The 23827-nt window shown below is 43.9% G+C and overlaps 1 protein-coding gene across 1 annotated transcript; it reads right to left on the reverse strand.

The window, feature by feature from the left end:
- Positions 1-320: 320 nt before the first annotated feature.
- LOC138836935 (spermatogenesis-associated protein 31A6-like) lies at positions 321-6591 on the reverse strand. Its single transcript, XM_070035638.1, has 4 exons — positions 6395-6591; positions 4864-4921; positions 4096-4156; positions 321-3857 (listed from the first exon to the last, which is right to left on the reverse strand). Exons 1-4 carry the CDS (start codon positions 6584-6586, stop codon positions 821-823), a joined length of 3348 nt encoding a protein of 1115 aa, XP_069891739.1. The 5' UTR covers positions 6587-6591; the 3' UTR covers positions 321-820.
- Positions 6592-23827: the final 17236 nt, after the last annotated feature.

Genomic DNA, 23827 nt, shown 5'->3' on the forward strand with positions numbered 1-23827 from the left:
CATAGGCTTTGCTAGTCAACATTCTGTCCTAGCTGAATAGCCCGCAAGTACAACAGATGATGTTCCAACTGAACCAAGTTCATTAGTTTGAGGAACATCCCAGTAAGCTGTCTTCCTAGGCTTCCTCATCCTGACAAATGCAAAAGGCTTTGTGAAGTTTTTGTACTGATTAAATAACAGGATAGGGGAAACGGGGGATCGAGGCTGAGGCTTCAGTGACATTATGTCATTTGCCCATCCCTTCTAGAAGCTTCTTTGAGGAAGAACACAGACTGCCCATCCCTACCCCAGCCGAAGGCACAAAGAGAAGCCAATACATCTCATGACACACAAAGACTGTATTAAGCAATATGTATTTGATGGGGAGACAGATTGTACTCATTCACAAAAAACAGATTTGCTTGACACGGACTGCAGTTAGTCCTCACAAAAATGAGCCTCGCAAGGAAGTACATGATAAGCATAATATGCATGACTGCCTAACCCACCCTGGGGACAGTGCCCTGGGCAATGGATGTGCTGTCCTGGGACATTTGTCCCCCTTGGCCTATGCTGGTAGGCATGGCTGAGTAGAGACGCAGGCTTTCTTGGAAGCAAGTCCGTCCCAGCGTTGTTATGGTTTGAGAGATTTCTGTCATGGAGAGGATGGCTATGGCCAGGGGGGCTGGTTTGGGAAAAAGAGATCCTGTTGGAATTCTTGGCCTCCTATTTTGTAAGGAGGATCCATGTGGGAGTGGGAATGTCTATCTGTGAGGGCTTGAAATTCTTTGTGGAAAGTTTTGTTGGAGGCAGAAGGCCTACGGTGAATTTCTTCTAGGATTCACCCAATGTTGTTCTTGAGTGTCTGGGCTTCAGGCCCTCCACTCTGTTGGATTCTGCTTGTTACGTCTTGGTTCTTGCTATTGGCTGACTGGATTTTTAAATTTGGCAGTGAGTCTGCCTGACTATTCTCTTTTGAATTAAAAATGGACATAAAAAACTTCTTTATTCGGTTTCCGAACTGACTCTCCGGGGGATGCTGTGCTTTCTCTGACACAGGTATGGAGTTCCTCCTCACAGTTCTTGTTTTCCTGACCTGGGCAGGAGAGTTCAGCTTGCAGCCTTGTGAGGGCCTCAGTCCTGCAGGCTTTGCCTTCTGTGTTGTAGCTTTGGGCCTCTCACAGCTCTGTGTCTCATTATGCCCATGAAACATTTTGCTGTACCATGGCTGCTGGAGTTTAGATGTCTTAGGTTCTTGCTGCTTGGTGATTTGCTCTCCCTTTGGCAAGGGAGAGCGTCGCTCATAGAAAGTGGATATGCTGCTTCCAGAAAGGTTCTCTGAGCTAGTTAGAGAACTCTGAGAAGCAAACATGTCATCAGCAATCAGCATATTGGGGGCACCACCTTGCAGGAATGCGTCAGCATTGAAATCCTGCAGGATATCATCAAAAGGGGTGCTTTCGCTTGTGCTGGTTGACCCTGCGAGTTCTTTAAGGCATGAATCAAGTGGGTAGTTGGAAATTGAGATTCTGGAGGGTAATGGTGTTTCAGTGGTCCTCAGTAATTCTTGGATGGACACACTGTGGCAGACGTTTTCTTTCTCTTGTGTTGCAGACATGCCCATTTCTGGGCTATTTGTTGTTTCTAAACTGCTTCCTTCTGATCCTGGCACAATGTTATGGTGCCACTTTCTTCCTAGTAAGATACAAGATGGAGTCTCAGAAAGCAGTCTACCTTCCTCTCCACTAGGAGAGACTTCCAAGGGACCACAGTGATGATTATACTGTGTTCCCCTCGGGGTTTCAGGTTGTGAAGGTGGTTGAGAAGGTTGTAAGGCATGGCCTTCAGTTTTTTCTCTTTCTTTGCTCTTTTGTTCTTTGGGAAGGGCTTCTCTCTGGTATGCACCCTCCTTCACGGTGTGATAGGCCTTGAAGTTACTACAGGCCATGTAGGGTGACGCTCCCTGTGAAGTTGGTAAAGGGGGAGCCTTTTTCAGAGTAAGGATGTTTATCGGTTTGAGAATTTTTAGGCATAAGCCCCACTGGTGCTTTGCCCAAAGCTTCTTGATATGCACATCTAGCAGCTGTCGAGTGGCAGCATCAATGTGGGAAACCTCCTGGGAGGAGCTCTTGCAGGTTTCCCTGGTCTTTAAGGGTGGTTCTCCACCAGTGTTCTTGCTAGAGTTGGAGTTATCACGGGCGGGCAAGGCATGATCTGTCTTGCCCCGGGAATGACTAACATACATAGGGACCTTGTCGCTACTGATCTGCTCCCATTTAGTGATGAGATGGGCTATTGGGGTTTCTCCTAGATAGTTCTTATTTGAATGAGTTGTGGGAAAATATCCTGAATCACTAGTCGGTTTCTTCATGCCGCTTTCTAATTTTTTCTGTGTTTTGGCCTCTAGAAAATCCCCTGAGGAGCTTTCTGCATCCCTGTCTAGAGCTCTCACTATTCTCATCATAGAGAATTGCAGATCCGTTCTAGAGTTCTTCCATCCTTGGGGTACTGGACACTCTGGGGTTGTTTTCTGAATGTTCTGGTAACAATTATCTACAGATGTAGAGTTTTGTAAAAATGCATGTTTGTGGTCTGTCTGATCTGTTCCTTTGCAATTCTTAGGTGACAGCTGGATCTTTGTTTTACATAGGTGCTGTAGGCTCCTCTCTTGGAGGTGATGTTCCAGCTTTTTCCTCATGTCAAGGCTAATAAAATCACTGGATTCATTGCTAAAGCCTGTCTGGTTCCAGGTGTCCTGATCTTGACTAAAAGTTTTGTAAGACTGTTTGACCACAGAGGGTAAAATTCTATGACATTCTAGGTGTTTCTTCTTGAGATGATGGTCTAATTGTTGAACAACAGGTGGGATAGTACAGGACCTCACTGGAGGTGAAGGACAGGATTGTATTGGTGTACAGAACGTGTCATGGGCATAGTTCTGGATCTCAGCCACTGGGGAAGGCTGAGGCCACGATAAGGTTGGAGTGAAGGGTTGTGATTTGACCAAATGGTGCTGTAAAGGCTGTGGTAGAAAGTACGGTGGAGGTACTTTAGCTTGGACTTGTCCCGGCACTAAGTGCAAGAAACTATTGAATAAAACAAAGGGTAAGTCTAGTGGATGACCAGACATTTGGACAGGAGCCACCAGGGACTCGCTGTGCAGGAAGGGAAGGCCCCAGAACAGTTGGCAGCATTTCTGCAAGACCATGGGGAAGAACAGCTCCTGAGAATCAGGAAGCTGCTGTGGTTTTCCCTCGGTGTTCCAGAAGGGCTGAGGGACGGCAGTGTCTTGTGCACTGCCCAGTGACTTCATCATGTTCCCCTGAGAATCCAGAGGGTGTTCTTTCTCCTGAAAAGCTGATTTCAGCTTTTCTCTCTTATTATTCACTCTGTCTGGCAAATCCAGATGATCAGAGTTGAGGGCTGGAATAGGAGAAGGCACCCGAGAGCTGCTGGTTGGAGAGCTCTGTGGGGTGGTTTCTGGAGGGACTTCCCTGATGTCACATAGGGGAAGACCCGAGTTTGAGTCGTGCCTGGGTGGAGTGCAGGCCACAGGTGGAGGAAAATGAGAACAGGGAAAAGACCCTTCTAGAGCAATCGACGGCTCCGGAGGCTGAGACACACTCTGGGATGAGTGTGACTCAACAGAAACTGAGGAACCTGTGTGGACTGGTGACAAGGTACAGGCCAGAGGCTGTAAGCCCTGGGGTGAAGGAGGTCGGGAAGCCTTCAGGGACACAGTGCTGGAGAAAGTGTCCTCCTCAGAGTCCCTCGATGACGGGTGGGCTGTAGCAGATTCTGAGTTGAAAACTTCACCTAAGGCATCTCCTTTTAAGAAACGCTGAAAGCTTCCAGTGTCATCGAGTTTCCCTAGGGCGCTGTAGGAGACAGGAGACAAACTTCATTCAGCAACAGACAGGCCCAATATGGGCAAGGGTATTTACCTGCTGTCCATGGCACCCACAGAACCACACCCTGACATTTATACAGCCTTTGCTTTTCTACATCCTGTGGCTTCAGCCACATCCCAGGCCAACCTGAAGTCTCCCTCAACCCCAAGACAATTCCATTCCCTGGGGTAGAAATGCAGGCACAGAGACATGTGGAAAACCTTACCTACTCAGAAGGGAAGCTAGGTCGTGTATCTCCTCAAGCTCTTCCCGAATCTCTCTGCAAGCTAGAAACAGAGACGGTGGTTAGGGCAGATAAGGGAGGGCCCCTGGAACCTACAGGAGGCTGAAGGAAACATCCCTCTATCAAAAAACATGGAAGATCACATTGGACTCCAGATCTGTATTCATGGCGGCAAGATGGCTACCAGGGCTAAGAGGGCATATAGAGGGGTAGTGCTTCTTTATTTACAAGGGACCACTTGCTCTGCAAACCTCCACAACCTGCACAACCTCTTGGGGGACCCGGAGAAAGGACGTCTCATTGCTAATACAGTTTTTAGGGAATTTAATTGGGCCACATGAGGGCTTGAAGTTCACAGCTCCTCATGAAGTCAGTGTTACCTCTCAGCCTCTTAGCCCCTCCCCCTGTGTGACACACCTCTACATCATCAGCTGACCTCACAGCCTCTCAGCCCTGACCTGTGTGACACACCTCCACATCATCAGTGTGACCTCACAGCCTCTCAGCCCCTCCCCCTGTGTGACACAACTCCACATCCTCAGTGTTACCTCACAACCTCCTAGCCCCTCCCATTTCTTATGATGCATATCACATCTTCATTCCACGCAGAGAACCTGAGAAGCGTCTCCAGTTCTGGTTTCTTTCCCAGGACTCTCCTGCTAAGGTTTTACACACTGAAATACTTGGTGGCCTGGCTCTTGTTGACAGAGACCTAGATCAAATCCCCTTGGGAGAAAGTGCAGAGCCTACCTTTCAGAGCAGCACGTTTCTTCCTGCACTTGATCTGGCCTCTTTTCTCCACAGGATACTGAGAGATGAGAAAAACATGACTTAGACCTCTTTACTCTTTTCCTTTCCCTAGACAAGTTGAGATATTTGGTGTTTCTGGATAAAATGATGTCTTCACTTGTGTCCCTGCATTTCCTTTCTTCACAGTTAGTGTGCCTGCTAATTATTTTTGTTTTTCTTTTTTTTGGGGGGGGGGTCTGGTTGTGGGGCCTGAACTCTGGGCCTGGGCATTGTCCCTCAGCTCTTCAGCTCAAGGCTACCACTCTACCACTTGAGCCACAGCACCAATTCCGGCTTTTTGCTTTTTGCTTATGTGGTGTGAGGAATCGAACCCAGGGTCTCACGCATGCAAGGCAAGTACTCTATCACTGAGCCACCTTCACAGCCCATTTCTGTTTTTCTTATATGAGATAGACAACCAAGATCACCTCAGTGCTTTTTCTGTTCTCAGGACCAAGACCCTGGTTTCCAGGTGCCTCTCAGCTTCCAGGTTGGCTTTTCCTTCCTGAGTCCAAAGGTGACCTTAGCCTCTGATGGGAGGTTGACATGGGCTTTGAACCGCCCTCTAATCAGCCTAACACTGGGGAGAGTGAGGTTTTCAGGCCCCTGCTGTGACATAGGATTGAGGTTCAAGTCCTCAGCTCTCAGGACCTCAGTCCTTGGATGCTGAGTTTCAGGGTTTGAATTAACCCTAGTACTTGCTGCACTCCACACAGCTGTTCTGAGAGCTCAGAATACTACCTTATGCTACTGACATTGTGCCCTGTGCTGATAGTGCCTAAAATTTTCCCTCAAGAAGCCTTGTTACTTGTTTTGGAGAAGTGCAAACATCAGTAAACAAAAGAAGCATTTAAAAAATTATCAATTAGTTGTACGCAAGAGTTGCTATTTTACCAAGTGGTATAACTGTTAATTCTTTTTGCAGTGTGTCCCTTCCCTCCCCCCCACTCAGCCCTTTCTTTCTTACTGTGATAGATTATATATTGGATTCTTGTCTACATATCCCCCTATTCTCTGTTGACTACCCTCCTTTACCTTTGACCCCTCCCCACCCTGTCAAGAACACATTTCTGATTTTTCCATTTTACTGAACTTGGATATTTGGCTTTCTAATGAATTCCACTTTAAGATCTCCTTTGACTCTACCATATCTCAATACATTTGTGTACACATGAATAACATCCACCGTTATTTGTTGAGTATATAAGCTAAATGTACCTCCCACATATCAAGGAGAACATGGATCCTTTGTCTCTCTTGGACTGACTTAATTCACTTAATTTTCCCAAGTCTTCTATTCCTTTACAGATGCTACAGTATCACTCTAACTGATAAGTAAAATTCCAATGTGTGTGTGTATCTATACTTATCTATCTATCTATCTATCTGTCTGTCTATCTATCTATCTATCTATCCATCTATCTTCCTAATGACCTATCTACCTACCTACCTACCTACCTATTTTTGGGTGGTCTGCCCTTAGGGATCTTACCTCAGTCAGTTTCTTTCTCTCAGGTGTTGGTGAGGATGGATTTTCCTTGAAGCAGGGAAGTAGCAGTAGCAGGAGGTAGAGCCCCACGCCACCCACAATGGCAAGGATCATATCCATTGCAAAGGTGGCGAGTTCAGGGCTCAGCCATGGAATAGCAACGCTTTTCAGTGACAAGAGAGGATTCTCCATCATCTGAATCGCACTATTGCTCTTGAGCAACTGAGCTCTGGGAGTTTCTTTGGCAATATATAGTAAATGAAGGCCTACATCACAAAGGCCTGGTTTTCTACTAAGTCACAAAGGGGAGGGGAGTGATGAGTCACAAAGCCCCACACTGCCGCTAGCTCAGCAAGTCCTTCATTCTTGGGCCCTCTAGATTCCTACCTCCAAATTTATCTGCTCAACCTGTCAGAGGCATACTTCCATCCATTTCCTGTGCCTTTCCCCTTGAACTCAGATATTACCTGTTTCTTTGGAGATCACTGCTTACAGTCCATATCGTTAACAGTTTTGAAAATTTAGACTTTACTCTGGAATTTGTGTTTTTCACTTTGCTTTGTAGTCTGCATCTCCCAACTCTCCCGTGTTACTGAAAATTCAGTTCCCTGGATTCAATGTCAATTCAATGTCAGTGAGATTAATGTCTTAGCGTAAAGGAAATAAAGGTATATTAATTTGCAGGCAAAATGAGACCTACTTGAGCTATTGTCTGAGAAAGAAGAGCAGTCCTTGTGGGTAGGGGAAAAAAGAGATTTTTATGGACACACCCAGGAACATGGACTTCCTGATGGATTTAAGTGCTGAGGCATGAAGGTCCGGCCTAATGGTGTTCTTGGGCGTGCTTATTTCCAACTGTGTTAACCAGCAGTCTCCAGAGGTGTAGTCATCGTCCTAAATGTTCCTTCAATACCTTGGAAAGCAAGATAAGGAGAGGAGTGTGATGACCTTGACTCAAGGTATGAGAATCATCCCGAATTTCCTCTCCTAGGGCATGGCAAGTAGGTGTGTGGGTGGGGCGATAGGAGAGTGAGAAAGAAGAGAAAAATGCTGCCTTTGAAAAACTCAAGTAATTGGAAGCATCCTGGTCAAGTCATGAGCTAAATCCTCGGTCCTTTTACATTTTCCTCACTCACAATTTTACCCACCCAATTTCTTTAAAAAGGGTTATTGTCGATGTCTAGCTGCTTCCTGCTGAAATGGAATAATGGCCTAGGATGACTTGGTCTCTCATTTGTAATCCCAGCTAAGCAGGAGACAGAAGTAGAGGACTGGAGTCCAAAGCTGCTCTGAGGAAAACTATCACAATGATAACTGAAAAAGATCTGAGAAATAACTAAAGAGCCATAAAAATAATGGGACCCTAACTCTGCCTAATGCGGTCCTGAGTTCAAATCATACTATTGCCAAACAAAACAACCTAAATAAAAATCTAGCAAGGAACTAGGGCTCCATGTTCTTCCAGTTACTGCCAACCTCAACTTTCTCTTTTGTGTGGTTTTTTGTGTGTGCTGATCTTGGGATTGAACCCAGGGCAGAAGCCTCTTCCTGAGCTTTTTGCTGAAGGCTAACAGTGTAACATTTGAGCCACAGCTCCACTTGCTTCTGCTTGCTTTATAACAGCTATCCTAGTGGATGTAAAGTGGTGAGACCCTGTGGTTTGGCCTTTTCCTAAATACTAGTGATGTTTCATGAGGCTGTATATCTGCTGTGGAAAAATTCCAGTTGATGTCCTGTGCCATATTCAAATTAGGTTTATTTTTAATTCATTATTCTGTGCCAAATCTAGGGCTTGAAGTCAGGTTTTGGGTGCTGTCCTTTGTGTTTTTGTGCTCAAGGGTAGGGTAGTGCTCTACACAGCTACACTCTTGGCCCTTGGGGCGGGGATGGAGAGCGGTATCTGTGTGATAAATTGGAGATAAAAGTCTTACATGCTTTGCTGCCTAGGCTGGCTTCAATCTTTGATCCTAAGATCTCTGCTTTTGAGTAGCTAGGATTACAGACATGAGCTAGTGGTGCCCAGCAATTCATAGTTTTTTAGTCATTTAGTGTAGAACTCTCATTCCCAGCTGGAATAGACATAGTAAAGTGCTAACCCTAGACAAGCTTTTGTTCTATGTAATTATTTCCTTAAAGCCACAGTAGTTTATTCTGTCCTAACCTCTCATTTTGAATGAATATGCAAGTTTAAAGGGAGTGCTCACTATTTTCCACTGTAGCAAATATCACTCAGCTCATAACTCACTTCCTTAGTCCGAAGCATATTGAACCGTTGAAGAGGAGGTATGGACTGGACCCAGTGTGTGAGCACAGTTGAGTCTCTAAGGGCTCCTGGCCAGGCTCAACCTGGCAAATGTGCGGGGTTTATGTCTGGTCTGCACTTCCTCGCGGACACCAGCAGGGGCGCTCGCGGCACCAAGTGGCGATAGTGTCCCTAGGAGCATCTGGGTTGGAGGCTCAGCAGGCTCCAGGGCACAGAGCCTTGTGCTGGAGGGTTGCGGTGGGGTTTACAGGGTGAAGCTTATTTTTGGTGTGCTCTGGCTTCTTGAAACACACAAGAGAAGAGAGCAGCAAGGAGGCGTTAGCACCAAGCGGAGGACTGGAGTGATGGCCAGTGGAGGACACTCAGACGCGGACTCGGCCCTACCGCCCTGTTCAGGACGCTCTTGAATCTTTCTATGCAGACCTGGAACCCAGGAGTGGCGGGATACACTCGTGAGTGCAGAAAATCGTTTAAAACCTGTATCAGAAACTGAGAAAACGCTATTGCATTACTATAAACTTTTATGAAAACCGTGGCTGGCCTGCTTCTGAAAATGAAGCTAGCACGAGGTGGTTTATAGTTGATTTGCCCTCCTAAGTCCGGAAGATGAAAGTACGTTTGACTCTGGGAGCTCAGGTGTCTTGTAGTCCCCAAGAAAGCTCTCGTTGTGGTAAGGTTAGCAGGAGCATGTTGAGAGAGGAGAGAACAGGATGGGATTGCTGGATAGGAAGGTCAAGCCAGTGTCTTCACTGGTGTTTCGATGTGGATAAATCTTTCAGGAACTTTGTTACAAAAAGAAATCACTGGCCCTGGCCCAGGTGGCTTGGTCCTGCATTAGCATCATAGGTGTCTGGAGTTGGCACTCCACCCAGTAAGCAGACCAGAGAGGTGCAGGGCTGCCAGGTGGGCACAGCCTGCTCAGACACAGAGAACAGACAGGTAAAGGGAAGCACCACCATCTGAGACTTTCTTTCTTTTTGGGGGGGGGGGCAGTCCGGTCATGGGGCCTGAACTCTGGGCCTGGGCGCTGTCCCTCAGCTCTTCAGCTCAAGGCTAGTGCTCTACCACTTGAGCCACAGGGCCACTTCTGGCTTTTTTTTGCTTATGTGTTGCTGAGGAATCGAACCCAAGGCCTCAGGCATGCTTCTACCACTGAACCACCTTCCCAGCCCCGAGAGTTTCTTTCTTAAATTCTTTTTAAAACTAAGATTAATGATTTGACTTTTTAAATGTTTACTGTATTATCGAGGTGATACGTAGTATGTTTACAGTTACACAAGTCAGGTAAAAAGTATTCCTTTTTGGTCAATGTATCCCTTTTCTCTCTCTGTCCTAGTTTTTCCCTCCCATCACCACTCACAGTTCTATAGTTCATTTTCATCATAATGTCCAGTGAGAATCTTGCAGCATTTGCTCATCCATTGCCTTGTGACTCTTATCTCCATTTAACTAGCAAAAAATTCCCAAAGTGTAGGTATGGCTTAAATAGTAGAGCACCAGACTTGAGTGGATAAAACATGAGCATGAGGCTGAGTTCAAGCTCCCAAAGAAACAAAAAACAAACAAAATTAAAACATCTTCCTAGAGTATATTGACATGGCTCAACTTTATACAAAGTTATATCTCTATAAATAATTTCTCTGATTTTTAGCTATTAAAGTCACTGGTTATTAGCAACTTAAACTCCCTCCCCCCTTTAAAAAGTAATGTAAAAGCATAACTTCTTTCAATATCACTTTCCTTTAGTTGGAATTATCGTGCTGAATTTGTCAGATCAATGTGGCCTGGACAACTGTGATTCTTATTCCTTGACTGTTGATTTGTTAAACCATGCTAGTCTCTGTGTGGAGCACACAGCTGTACTGGGGTGGGAGTCACATGTGCATAGACAGTGATGTAAGGCAGCGCTGTTGGAATCTGAAGGTCTGGCAGCTCCACCCCTTGAGTTTTCTACTTTCCTCATTTCTTCCCCAGGCCTCTCTCTAGCTTGTTGAACCCTTCTTAACTCTGGCTCTTCCCCTGAAAATGTGCCTTCCTGAAATGCTTGATATCTCCCTTTGTGTTCTCCTGTGCAGTTTTGGCTCTTTGCAGCCTCTGTGAAGGTCAGAAGTGTCTGCTCAGGCATCAGTGAGGGAGAGGGAGCAACACTTTACAGAACCTGCACCTGCCACATATCCTGGCTAGTGGGTGTCTCCTGTGCCCCAAGATGTGCTATGCTTCCACCCCGGATGTCTGAGGGCACTTCTCACCTGAGGAAGATTCTTGCATAGCTCACTGCCTGGCCCTGGTAAGGAGGGGGTGTTTCACAAACCAGATCCCAAGTTCTCTGTTCATGAGATCTCTACCTGGTGTTCTGGTTCACAGCAATCCAAAGAGAAACTAAGACCCATACCACATGTCTGCCATTTGTACTCACGTTTTTTATTATTTTTTAAAATGCCCTGCAAGGAGAAAATATTTGCAAAACACATCCAAAGCGCTTACTGGTAATAATCTTTGTCCACACTAAAACATTAGTAAATAACAATAGTTTTCTTGGGATCCACATAGTTCATTGTGTAGACCGGAATTTCAAAGGAATTGTGAAGCAACAATAAGGGAAGTGGAGTTCCAGATTCTATAGAATGGAAATAATCCTCTGGATTAAAGAAACTGAATAATATATTGTTCTGTGGCCATTTAAACCATTTCACCATAGAATCTGAGAATTTCGTAGAAACTACCGAATTGGGAAAGTTTGGGTTTAGCATAACATGACTTCTGTTTTGAAACTGTGAGGTCACTGTCACTGATGTGGAATCAGGCTGTGTGCTTCTGTCCCAGAACCTCTCACAGACAGGAGACCTCCTAAGAAAACTGCAGGTTAAGTCTGCCCCTGCTGACATCATTGAGTGACCCCTAGAAGTGATTCTTAGAAGTCCATCCATTGCACAGATAGAGCCCTGTGCTTCTGTTTTTTTTTTTTTTTTTGGGTCCGGTCGTGGGGCCTGAACTCTGGGCCTGGGCGCTGTCCCTCAGCTCTTCAGCTCAAGGCTAGCGCTCTACCACTTGAGCCACAGCGCCATTTCCGGCTTTTTTCTTTTTGCTTTTGTGGTGCTGAGGAATCGAACCCAGGGCCTCATGCATGCAAGGCAAGCACTCTACCACTGAGCCACCTTCCCAGCCCCAGCCCTGTGCTTCTGATGTGAATCCATATATTTCCTCCCTCTGTACACAGCCTTCTCCCTTGACTGCACATATACCCACCCAGTGTATCTTTAATATTCTGGTTTGGTACAGCCCAAAGCAGATTACATTTTGCAAATCACAATTTCATGAGTGGAAGTATATGTGTACATGGGGAAGAGACTGTATGTTTGTAACATGGCCTTGGTGTTTTATATTGCTTTTGAAATTACCTAACAGGGTTCTCTGATTAATGACAGGGTCTGATAGTCCTACCCAGGGGCCTGGGAGGCCTAGGCAAGTGCAGTCACAGGACTCAGGGCTTTGGGGCAGTGAGCTCTCAAAGTCTCCTTCAAGTCTGTGTTTAAAAGCAGAAACTGCTGCTTTGCCTATTCTCTGTATTTTATTTCACAAAAGGACCTAATCTTGACAGACTATGCAGAAGTTATGGGTCCTGTCAGAAAGTGGGGTGTGGTGGGTTGTTGAATGTAGCTGGGATGGGAATGTGTCCTGATGTGAATGCTGTGGGAGCCTGCCTGGCTGCAGAGGTAAGCCTTGTTCCTAGACTCTGCTGTCCTGACTGGTGCTGTCACTCCTCTACCTCCCATCTGGCCTGGCAAATGAGGACTGCACAGATCTCCTTTTAGGGTTATTTCAGCCCTTTAAAGATGCATATTTATGGTCAATATGTGTTCAGAGTGATATATAGGGTAGATAACAGAGAGTTTTAGAAAGTTGTACAGAAGTTCTTAGATCAGTAGTCGGTGTAATTCAGGAAATACTCATCAAATGCCAACTGTGGGTCAAGCAGTATAATGAAAGTGGAGGAAATAAGGATTAACTCTGGTTCCTTATGAAAATGACCTGCTTTATTTAAGGTGCATTGGCAGTGATTTGAGAGTCACCTCACTTGATTGCAACGTGTTTTTTTGCCGAATGCAGAGCTTCTCTTTTCCTTTAGAATTATTATGCTTCTCAGAAATGTGTCCTGAGTACATTTAAACCTCAGAGGGAGTGAGTGAATTGGGAAACTGGCATTTTTTTTCATAAGGACACACTTTGCACTATGTTTTATGGAGCTCAATCCTAGTTGTAGCAATCTCTAGTTTCATGTGTGATTACAAGCTTATGATTTCTACCTAGCTTGTTTCTCCCCTAAGGTGATGGTTCCCCAATTGGTTTTGACAGTTCACTTGTTAAAAGGAAATAACTAGAAATGGTTCTTTTCTTTTGAAGCTTTTCAGGATTCATCTATTTAAAACGAAATTTTATTTATCAATAAGGCTCATCATCAGTTTTTCATATTGAGATTTTTTCTGATGAAGCAAGAGAAAGAAAACAAAAACAGGTCTTTTTTGTGTGTGTTCTGGTACTGCAACTTGAACTCAGGGCCTGGGGAGAAAAATTTTAAAGTAGAAGTTCAACTTATTTCCAATATATTTAATGAAAACAACTCACATTTGACATATCATTATAACATGTCTATTAAATGACCATGCAAAGTTTATCTTCTATTTGGGTGCTTCTTCATATATTCAAATGAAACATTAGGGAGATTAAAAAACTCCCTAATGGGACTGGGAAGGTGGCTCAGTGGTAGAATGCTTGCCTTGCATGCATGAGGCCCTGGATTTTATTCCTCAGCACCACATAAACAGAAAATGCCGGAAGTTGCACTGTGGCTCAAATGGAAGAGGGCTATAGTGTTGAGCTGAAGAGCTGAGGGACAGCACCCCAACCCAGAGTTCAGGCCTACAACTGATTTGAAAAAATAGAATTTCCTAATGAAAGAGCTGGTGATTGTAGATATGGAGAAAGCTGGTGATAGTATCATTTACTGTAGAATTAAATATTCAGAGTTTATATTTGAAATCTTTTATTGTGGTTTTTCCTAGAGCTCCTGTGATGAGAAGAGGCTGGACTCTTGCTATGAATAGATAGCTTTTTGTCTGTATATAGTCTTTGGGAAAGCAGCCCTTTCTCCACAGCTTGTGCTCTGGAAAATTGCTGGAGACACAGAGAAGTCAGTCAACAAGCACTTAGACGTGTCTAAAACAGGGTTCTCCACTTGTTTCATCTTCAAATCCAGAGTCATTATGGGGAGAGGAAGGCATGTATCTAGATGACATCCTATTTGAAACAATATTACAGTGGCCTTGGAGAGAAGCGTGGCTTGGCACAAGTTTCAATGTAGTGTTTTTGCTTGACCTCTATACCTCCTGAAGAATGGGACTGCCTTTTATTTCACATTAGCCCACTTAGAATTTGTCCTCTGTGTATCTCTGCTCTTGTTCTTATTAAAACTTCAGGAAGACATGAACTTGTTTTCAGTTTTCATCTAGTGAGTCTCATTTTTGTGAAATGCTAAAGTATTTTAGGGCGTGTCCACTCTTGGACAGCAGGAATAGTGGTCATTTTTATTAATCACTGGTCAGAGGAAGGTGGGCCCAGCCCACACCTGTGAATTTCTGTCAGCCTTTCATCTCCCTTGGGAAGCATCTGCCTGTGTGTCAGGATTCTGCTAGAAGGGAGCATGGGTTATATTGAAATAAGATGGGAACTTGAAGTATGTCTTCCCCCATTGAAAGTATTATCCAGGTAGGGCATTGATAAGGACAGTCTAATTCCTGGAATGGATATCACTAAAATGGAATTACCCTTTAATAGAAGCCTCACAGGATCTTAAAATGATGGTGTGTTTTCCTCATCTGCAAAGCACACTGCCAAAACAGTCACAGAGGGGCTGCAGATGGTGATTGTGGTAAAGAAACACTGTGTTGTGAGCAATGTCATATATAATATCAAATTTTATTAAGTAGCCATCAATTAGAAATATATGTTGATTTGCTTGACGTTAGTTCACCAAACACTTAAGATCCTAGGGCACTAACAATGTAGTCGATTTTTATTCTACCCTTAATTAGTAATATTAATTCTCAGACCATACCTTACACTTCCAATTAATTGAAGTAACGAGCAGTGTAGGCTAGGAAAGGGTTAAACTGGTGGGCACAGGGTTTCAAGAGGCCTTGCCTAAGGGCAAGAGCTTATGGCCAGATAAGATACTGTCCAGTCACAGAGCTGTCACTGAGCTGTTGAGGCCAGGTGGTGTCAAAAATCAGAGTTGTTTCCAGTGATAATCTGGTTCAAGGTACACACTTATTTCAAGAAGACTTGAGTTTGGTTCTAGAGATGATTTTCAGGCACACTTCATCCTGAAGAATAAGTGAGTGAGTGAAATCAAGCTGAGGATTGACCTGAGCTGAAACTTCCAGGATAGAGTTGGGAATTAGGCACTTGTAAATCCTTGACACATAAGCTGGATGGTCTGATATTGGGTCAGTGTGTGCTGCTGTGTCCCTGTATTAGGTATTACTCCTTTTATAGTTTACATGATGGAGTTGCACCAAACAAAAGATCTGTTATGTTTGGAAAGTTCATGGGCTTAGTGTTTGTGGTATGATTTTATATATTTTCACACATGATTATTTATTGGTACAAAATATTGATCAGTTCTAGCCTCATGCTGTGCCAAAGGATATTCATTGTTGATGCATGCAAATGAGATGTAAAATTTTTCTATCTGGCAATTATATTCATCTCAGGTCAATGCTATTACTTCACAAAATATTATAGCTCAAGGCTAGTCCTTAAAGCTGCTGTTCTACATATTATACAGAAACCCAGCTGTTTCTTGTCACTGTGGCATCTGGAAGGGCCTTGGTACCTCAGAGGAAGATAGTGAGTTGTGTTTTTCTTGGTTTTCTTCCTTAGCTTTTCAAAATTTACCTAAAAATGCACTCTTCCTGATGGCTCTGTCAATTGTGAAGTGACCAATGAGCAAGCCATGAAAATTGTATCACTTGCTATTGCCTCTTTCTAGAATTACATGAGGCAGTAATACCATTGTAAGATCCTTGATTGTCTTCCAGCATGAGATGGAGCTTGGAGGGAAATCAGTCAGTCTTATTAAATGTCTTCCTGAATGCTCATCCCAGCCCTATAGCTAACATGTGGAAAGGCTGTCAGTCTATGGGACCCCTGTGCTTTAGAAACTTTCTCTGTGCAGTGGGACCTTCTACAAGTACTTTTATTTTGAATCCTGATATTTTATTCAGCTAAGGCTTCTGTGAATGGGCTGAGAAGGGAGGAGGTGGGGGACAGTAACAATAAGCTTGTGTCCCTGTCTTGGGGTACATTTTGCTTAACATTATCTCATGTGGTCATATGTACATAGCTGTTGTGGTCATATGTACATAGCTGTTGTGGTCATATGTGGTACATAGCTGTTGACCTTCTCTGCTCATCCTAGACATGTACTAGTCATTGTAAACAAGGGAAACCATGAGACCTGTTTCTTTGGGCTTGGCTTACTTCATTTAATATAATTTTTTCCAAGTCTTTCCATTTCAATTTCTGATGGAGGCATAAAATTCCATTGAATTCCACATTCTCTTGATCCATTCACCTACTGAGGGTCATCAGGATTGGTTCCTTTATCTTAGCTATGGTAAATGATGCTGTGATAAACATGCTTGTGCTGGTAGCTTTAGTATGGTCTTGTTTATGATCATTTGTGTAAATGCCCGAAAGTGGGATTGCTGGGTCATAAGGGAGCTCTATGTGGAGTATTTTGAGGAACCTACATACTGATTTCCAAAGTGGTTGAACAAGTTTACACTCCCACCAACAATGCAGTAGGGTTCCCTTTTGGCCACAATCCCTCCAGCATCTGTTGTTATTAGATTTCTTGAATATAGCCATTTTAACTGGGGTGAGGTGGAATCTCAATGTTGTCTTGATTTGCATTTCTTTTATGGCTAGAGAAGTTGAGCATTTCTTCATGTGTCTATTGGCCATTCTTATTTCCTCTTCAGAGAAGTCTCTCTTTAAGTCTTCAGCCCATTTATTAACAGGGCAGTTGTTTCTCTGAGGATTTGTTGTTGGGATATTTCGCTTTTTGAGTGCATGCATGCATGCAGTTGTGTGCATGTGCATAAGCAAGTGCTCACATTTGTGTCTGTGCACGCTTGCCCCAGAAGTGAGGCTTGAATGGAGGTGCTCGCTCTTACTGTCACCTCTTCTCTCCCTGGCCCTCCTCTTTTCTTTGTTTTTGTGGTGAGGTACTATAGCTAGAATTTGAGGCCTTTTGGTATTATTTGAAAATTTTGGAGTTGGGTTTTTTTTATTTGTTTTTTAGTGAGGTACTGGGGCTTGTACTCCAAGCTTCTTGTAATCAGAGTTTTATGAGGTGCTGGAAGTATGTATGTGTGTATGTGTGTATGTGTGTATGTGCAGGCATTTGCAAACTGCGAATTGTGCTTGGACTCTTGGCCTGTCAATCCCATTTGGCTCATTTCATTTTGTTTTGTTTTAGGTGTGTGGTGTGGTCAGGTACTGGGTCTTGAACCCAGGGCCTCTTGCATATCTTTGGCTTTTGTGTTTTCATGCATGAGCCCACATCTGCTCACCTGTACACCTGAAATAGGGCTTGAACTCAGGGTCTTGAACTCAGGGTCTCCTGGCTTGCGTGGCTGTTTTGTTTTGCTTTTTGTTGCCATTTTATCCCTTTCCCTTAACCCTACCACCACCTCCCTTACACATAAATATTTTGGACCCATCCCCAGGACAAAACACTTTTTTTAAAACCCTTTGGAATGCCTTCCTCTATAAAGTAAGAACCCATAGTTTGTTGTCCCTATGTCAATTCTTCCTAGTTGTACCAATTTAATGTTGTAGGAACAGGGTATCTAGTAAATAGAAAACCATTCATAACAAGAGGATTTCTCCTTGGCCATGTTCAAATTAAACCAAGGGATAAGCCTTCCATTAAAAATTGGTTTGTACCATAGCCATTATACATGGAACCCAGAAAATTTCCAAGGAACCTAATCATCTCCTAACCACAGAAGCAGTTAAGGACTAGCAATAAAATTTTAAAATAATAAAAATAATACCAAAACACAGTCAGTGGCTCCTGACCATAAGAAAGTAAAAATAATGGGGAGGGGATAGAACTAGCCTCAACCTTCATTCCTCACATTCTCTGACAGACAATGGGTCACACCAAAACGTTGCCTTGGCAACTACCACTGGGCAAATTTCCATGGAAATGAAGTTACCAAAGAAAGCAGAATTTACCAGAGATTGGTGGGATTGACCTAGCCCTGGAGTAACTAGGCCCACACTGGAGTTACCCCAGGCAAAATCTAAAAGGATGGTTCCAGAAATGCCATGCTAATGCCCCAAAACAAAACAAAACAAAGCAAAAGGAAAATACAGCAACAGTTCCAACGCTTCTCCCACTGGGGAAGAGGGGACTGAGAAGATTCATTGTGGCAAGCTTGTCAGCTGTGCCTTGCCTCAAAACTTAAAAGACACTGTTGGGTGACTCTTGGAATCCTAGCTACTCAGGAAACTGTACCTGTAAAGACTGTAGTTCCAAGCTAGCCCAACCAAGAAAATATATGAGGGTTTTTACTCCATTTAACAAGCAAGAAGCTAGAAGTGGAGGGAAAGCTTAAGTGTTAGAGCACCAGCCTTGAGCAAAAAAAATGAAGGGATAGCATCAAGACCTTGAGTACAAGCACCTGTACCAACACCTCACAAAAAAAACCAGGCACCAGTGGCTCACACCTATAATCCTAGCTACTCAGGAGGCTGAGATCTGAGAATTGCACTTTGAAGTCAGCCTAGGCAGTAAAGTCCATGAGACTCTTATCAATGAACCACCAGAAAACCAGAAGTGGCATTGTGGCTCAAGTGGTAGAGCGCTAGCCTTGAGCAAGAAGCTCAGGGACAGTGGCCATGCCTTGCAAGCACCAGGACCACCACCGACAACAGCAAAAAGCAACAGAAGCCCCACTACTGATGTGCACACATGCATACGCATACTCATAAACACACACACACACACACACACACACACACACACACACACACATACACATACACACACACACACCAAGCAAGAGGCCAAAGATCAAACCAAATCTGTGTATTTCACCACACAAAAAAAAGAAAACAAGAGCAAGAAACTGGAATTCAAGCTCTAGTAAATCAACAATAATTTTTAAGGGAAACATGGGAGTGAGAGGCCTTGAGTTTAATCCCAAACTGATATACACACATATATACACACCAAAGAAAAGCCAAAAGCCACGTTTCCCCCAGTACCTCACTCCCCCACAAAATCAAACAAAGGTGAGAAGCACTGAGTTCAGATCTCATTACATCACCATGAGAAAAAGACAAACATGATCAAGAGACACTGAGTTCAATCTCAAGTAATGCACACAATTATATTTTAAAAGCCAAATGAAAGCAATTGATCCTAAGTTCAAGCCCCAGTACAACATCATCATCATCATCATCATCATCATCATCCATCATCATCATCATCGTCATCAATCTCTCTCACTCTCCCCCCCACACACAAACACACACACATGCACATTGTGCACATGCACAACCTCCATAATGAGAAAAATACCCTGAGTTTACCCCAGTAATTCACTGCCCCCCAAAGTGAAATGAGCAAAAGGCTCCGAGTTCAAGCCCCACTTCTTTACCAGCTTAAATGGGAAAGACTTATTTGGAAGTGGAAGCAGGATGATTGTCAATTAAGGCCAGCCTGGACTACATATGTAGCAAGTTCAAGACCAGCTTGAGCAAAACTAAACACTCAGGCCTGGGACAGTAGCCCTCTGAATAAGTACTTGTTTAACATGTATAAAGTTCTTGGTTCAATCTTCAGTATTAACAAGTGTCTGAGGGAGAAATATTTGAACAAACAACATAAGAAGTTTCCAATTTTCTTAAATCTCAGTTGCTCAATTCAGATGAATTTGTAGAAAGTGTAATTAAGATAGGTTTTGACTTTATAGGTGTGGCTTTTAGGTTAAGGTGGTTTGATCACCACAGTGGAAATCTGCAAGTGTCTGAATGACAGTAGGTAAGATCCCTTAATGCCAGATACTAGTGCTAGCAGTGGTGTTTGTGTGGGGCTCTGAGGTTAGCTCCAAGGCTGACATGGGGTGCCACTCTTGCTGCGTGGGCTCTGGGTTTCCAGAGAAGTGGCCAACAAGAGTGTGACCTAGCTTGGCTTAAGATCTCAAGGTGTCTATCAAGCTTTCATGTTGCTATGTTGTATGCAGTCCCACACATGAGGTCTAGTAAGTGAAACCCAAGAATTCACATGTGAGGGGTCATAAAGTATGATTATATGAACCTCGAGGGAAGGGTGAGTAGATTCCAAGTTCTCACATAAAGTTGATAGGATATCACACACAAAAGGGTAGGGGTTCCATGACAAAACAACAATCTGAATATTTAGAATTGTGTAGCAGTTTGGTAATCCATTGCCTGGTTTCCTTGCCACCCTCTGTTTGTGCTGGGTCCACACACATACCATGTGCACACATACAAAGTGCCACTTGACCGGGTCCTAGTCCATTCTGGAGTCTGAGGAAAGAGAGCCAGTCCTGCAAGGGAGTGGGGAGAGTGACTTCTTACAAGATTCTGGTTGCCAGGGAGCAGAAAATGTTTCCACTGAGGTCCTCGTTGATGTCAGATGCTGAGGGTTAGGTAGTTTCATCATCGGTCTCTTCAAAATCTTTCTCACCTCTGTAACACCACCCTCAAACCTGTGGTACCAATTACAATTATATTACTTTTTTGCTCTTTTTAAATGTTTTTATTGTAAAAATACTGTACAGAGGGGTTACAGTTACATGAGCAAGGTAATGAGTACATTTCCTATCAAGCATTGTTACCTCCTCCTTTGTTTTCCCCCTACCATCCCTTTCTGCTCTACCTCCCCCACTCCCCCCATCCCAGTTTGTAAAGTTCATTTTCTACATAGTGTTTTGTACATCTCATTGTTACGATGGATCAACCTGTACCATTATTTCAGCATTTTGTTATTTCCCTTCCCCTCCCCAAATTAGAAAATTGTATATATATAAAACACAGGCATAGACATCAAATATAGTGAAAACAGGGGTTATACCATGGGGGAAGAATATACAAGAGAAACAGAAAAATCACATAGTACATTTTAGACACATTTCTTACTCTGTTCTTAGTAAGAATGCTCTTTGATCTGTAACATGGTATCTACTCACTCTAGTCATCAAGTGTTCCTCAGCTACCAGTTAGTGGCTTTCTTAGTTCTGTGTATTTTATGTTAAGATTGTTCCAGGCTCATTTATGTCTTTAAGCTTAAGAGGTTACTGTTACTGTAAAGGGAATATGTTGATTGAATAGCTTAAGATGATAAATTTGTATCTTCTGTTATATTGTACATTGTTTGCATACTGGTATGGACGCCATCAGGTAGTTTTAATGTTCTTTAGAACCAGGGTAATATTCCTTTGCATTGTTGTTGTTTCTTTTTGGTTGTTCTTGGGCTTGAAAACAGGGCCAGGGTACTTGAGCTTTTTTGCTCAAGCTTAGCACTTTTCCATTTTGAGCCACAGTGGTTAATTGGAGAAAGAGTCACAGACTTTTCTTCCTGGTTCGAATTTGAAGTGCAATCCTTAGATCTCAGTCTCCTGAGTAGCTAGGATTACAGGTGTGAGGCATAGATGTGTGCAAGGACAAAATTCTTTCAAGATCCCCTAGTAGTTGAGACTTTTCCCTTGTAACCATCCTGCTAATTATGGAGTGCAGATGCTCTCTATATAAACTTGTTCAGAAAGAGGGGGTTGTGACTTTACAAAATTTGTTTCTCTGACAATGAGGTCCACAAGAGATGCTAGTACCCAATGTTTCAATTTTTGACCTTTCTCTAGGTAGCCATGGTACACTTTCAGTGATTGATCATTCCGTCTCACTCCAGTTCCATTGGCCTTCATGGCTGTCCAGTGGCTTTCAGGATGACCCCTTGTGCCACCCTGTCTTCCCTTCTACCTCTTTCCTAGTGCATGCCCCCTCCAGCTCCTACTGCTGTGCCCACTTCTCCTCCTCTTCCTCTTCCAGCTCTTCCTTTTCCTCTTCCTCCTCTTCCTCCTCCTCCTCCTTCTCATTCTCTTCCTCCTCCACCTCCTCCTCCTCCTCTTCCTCCTCGAGCTGGTTGTCTCTCCTCTCCCTCTCCTGCATGCTGGAGGTCTCTACCCCCTTCCCCAACCAAGGCACAGGACCCTGTCCTGAAGGGCTGTCCTTGGCCAGGCTACCCTGCCTGGCTATGTGGAGCATTCTCATTGTGCACACCTCCTGTTGCTTCTTCTGTGGGCTGCCCCCTCCTCCCCATCCTTCCTCCTTCAGAGCCCCTGTGTTCCCTTTTACCTCTTTGCTTCTGTCTGCCCTTTTCTTGCTCTTGCTGCTGCTGGTCCTCTTCCTCTTCCTTCTACTGGTTTTCTCCACCCTCCCTCCTTACCCTGGTCGTCCTCCTCTTCCTTCTGCTGGTTATCTCCACCCTCCCTCCCTACGTCTGCCTCCCTCCCTCCTTGTGTTGTCCTTTCCTTCCTCTGCTCCTACCCTGGGTCTTATTTCTGCCTCCCACTCCATGGAACAGCCAGAACTCCATCTCAAAAGGAGGTCTTAGGCTAGAACATTGGGTCAACTCTTCAGGCTTTGGGCTCTGGCTAGGCTGCTAGCTAGCCTTCTGTCTTGTTGTCAGCCCAGATGTCTTTCCTGCATCCCCTCTCCAGCTCCATTGCCTGCCCTGGCACAGCCTCTGCACCCCTTTCAGTCTATCTGTACTCTGCCTCTGTTCCTTAATTCCTGCCCCAGTCCAGAGTAAGTCCTGCTCCATATTCAGAAATACTCTCCTGTGCAGTCACACGTTGCCTGGCCTTCAATTCATTGTCTTTGATGTTCCTGTGTATGGTCCTAACACCATTATCCTATCCTCTCTCTTTCTATTCCTTTGTAAAGCATTTACTTCCATATTCCTATGTTGAAACTCTCCTCTCCTCTATGTTCTCCTGGTCACCTTCCCACAAAATGGCTAATATCAGTTTTTCAAGATTGATACATCACTTATGAGTATGCTAGGTCTTTAGTGTATGGTTTTTGGGTTTGAAGAAACATCTCTTTTTAATAATCTTACCCCAAATCCTCCCCTATATCTTCTCCTTCTAAGTCCTTTCCTTTCTGCTTCCCCACGTTGCTTATCCACCTAGTGTGGTTTCTTTCTATGCATCTTTACCAGGCTATATGAAGGTCCCTGTGTTGAAAATATTTCCTCTGCTATAAAGCTCTGTCCGTTTCTTGTTTATTCATTTTTGCTTTGCGTGATGACCTATTTGGGCCCTCTTTCCACCCTATTTCCCTCTGCCCTCCTTCCTGTTCTTTTCTGCCCCTCCCTTCTCCTCTCCTGTATCCATCTTTGTCTTATAATTGTTTATATCCCATACCAATAGGTGTTTGAGTGCATACCACCATCCCAGCTATTTAGAACCTTGTCTGTAGTTGTTCTTGTCATCTTCCACAAGCCGTATCCATGCCTACCTACAGTGTTTGCTTCCTTCTCCTCTCATTGGCTGTCTCCACAATCTATCCTGCATCATTACACTGCATTATCTCTCATTCAGTTGCCAATTTCTATCATTAAACTTTGTCCTTGTTCTGATAACCCTCTTAGTCCTTTTCTTATATGATCTATTGTTTTACCTTATAACATACTGTCCAATCCCCTGTTTCCTGCACCTGCTTATTCTTCTTGATTCCCTCTTTCCTTGAGACCTTTATTTCCCCTGTTATCCTGCTAGCTTCACCTGATAGCCAGCTGTTAGTATACATCTTCCTTACCCTGTGTACTTACTCTCAGTCCTTTGCCCCTTTGCTGGTTTGTCTTCCCTTCCAGTATTCTTTTCTACCATCCTGCCTGATTGAAGTGCTAGAACCTTCTCCCTAAAGAGTTTTCCTCTAGCTCCTTCACCTTTCTTCAGATGTCTTACTTCATGCCCTGTGTTTTTCTGGACTCTCTTGTCTGTTTCCTCATCTGCTTCACCAATCTCTTTTCAAGGGATCACCCTACCACACATTGCCTTGTAGTTGGTATA

The sequence above is a fragment of the Dipodomys merriami genome, unplaced genomic scaffold (genome assembly GCF_024711535.1).
Source record: "Dipodomys merriami isolate MVZ:Mamm:240054 unplaced genomic scaffold, mDipMer1.0.p SCAF_26, whole genome shotgun sequence".
NCBI classification, from domain to species: domain Eukaryota; kingdom Metazoa; phylum Chordata; class Mammalia; order Rodentia; family Heteromyidae; genus Dipodomys; species Dipodomys merriami.

Excerpts from the sequence above, each read along its gene's own strand:
- LOC138836935 (XM_070035638.1), bottom strand. The coding sequence starts at position 6,586 with ATGATGGAGAATCCTCTCTTGTCACTGAAAAGCGTTGCTATTCCATGG. Across the intron at positions 4,922-6,394 it reads AGAGAAAGAAACTGACTGAG|TATCCTGTGGAGAAAAGAGG; the intron begins GTAAGATCCCTA and ends CTCATCTCTCAG. Across the intron at positions 4,157-4,863 it reads GAAACGTGCTGCTCTGAAAG|CTTGCAGAGAGATTCGGGAA; the intron begins GTAGGCTCTGCA and ends CTCTGTTTCTAG.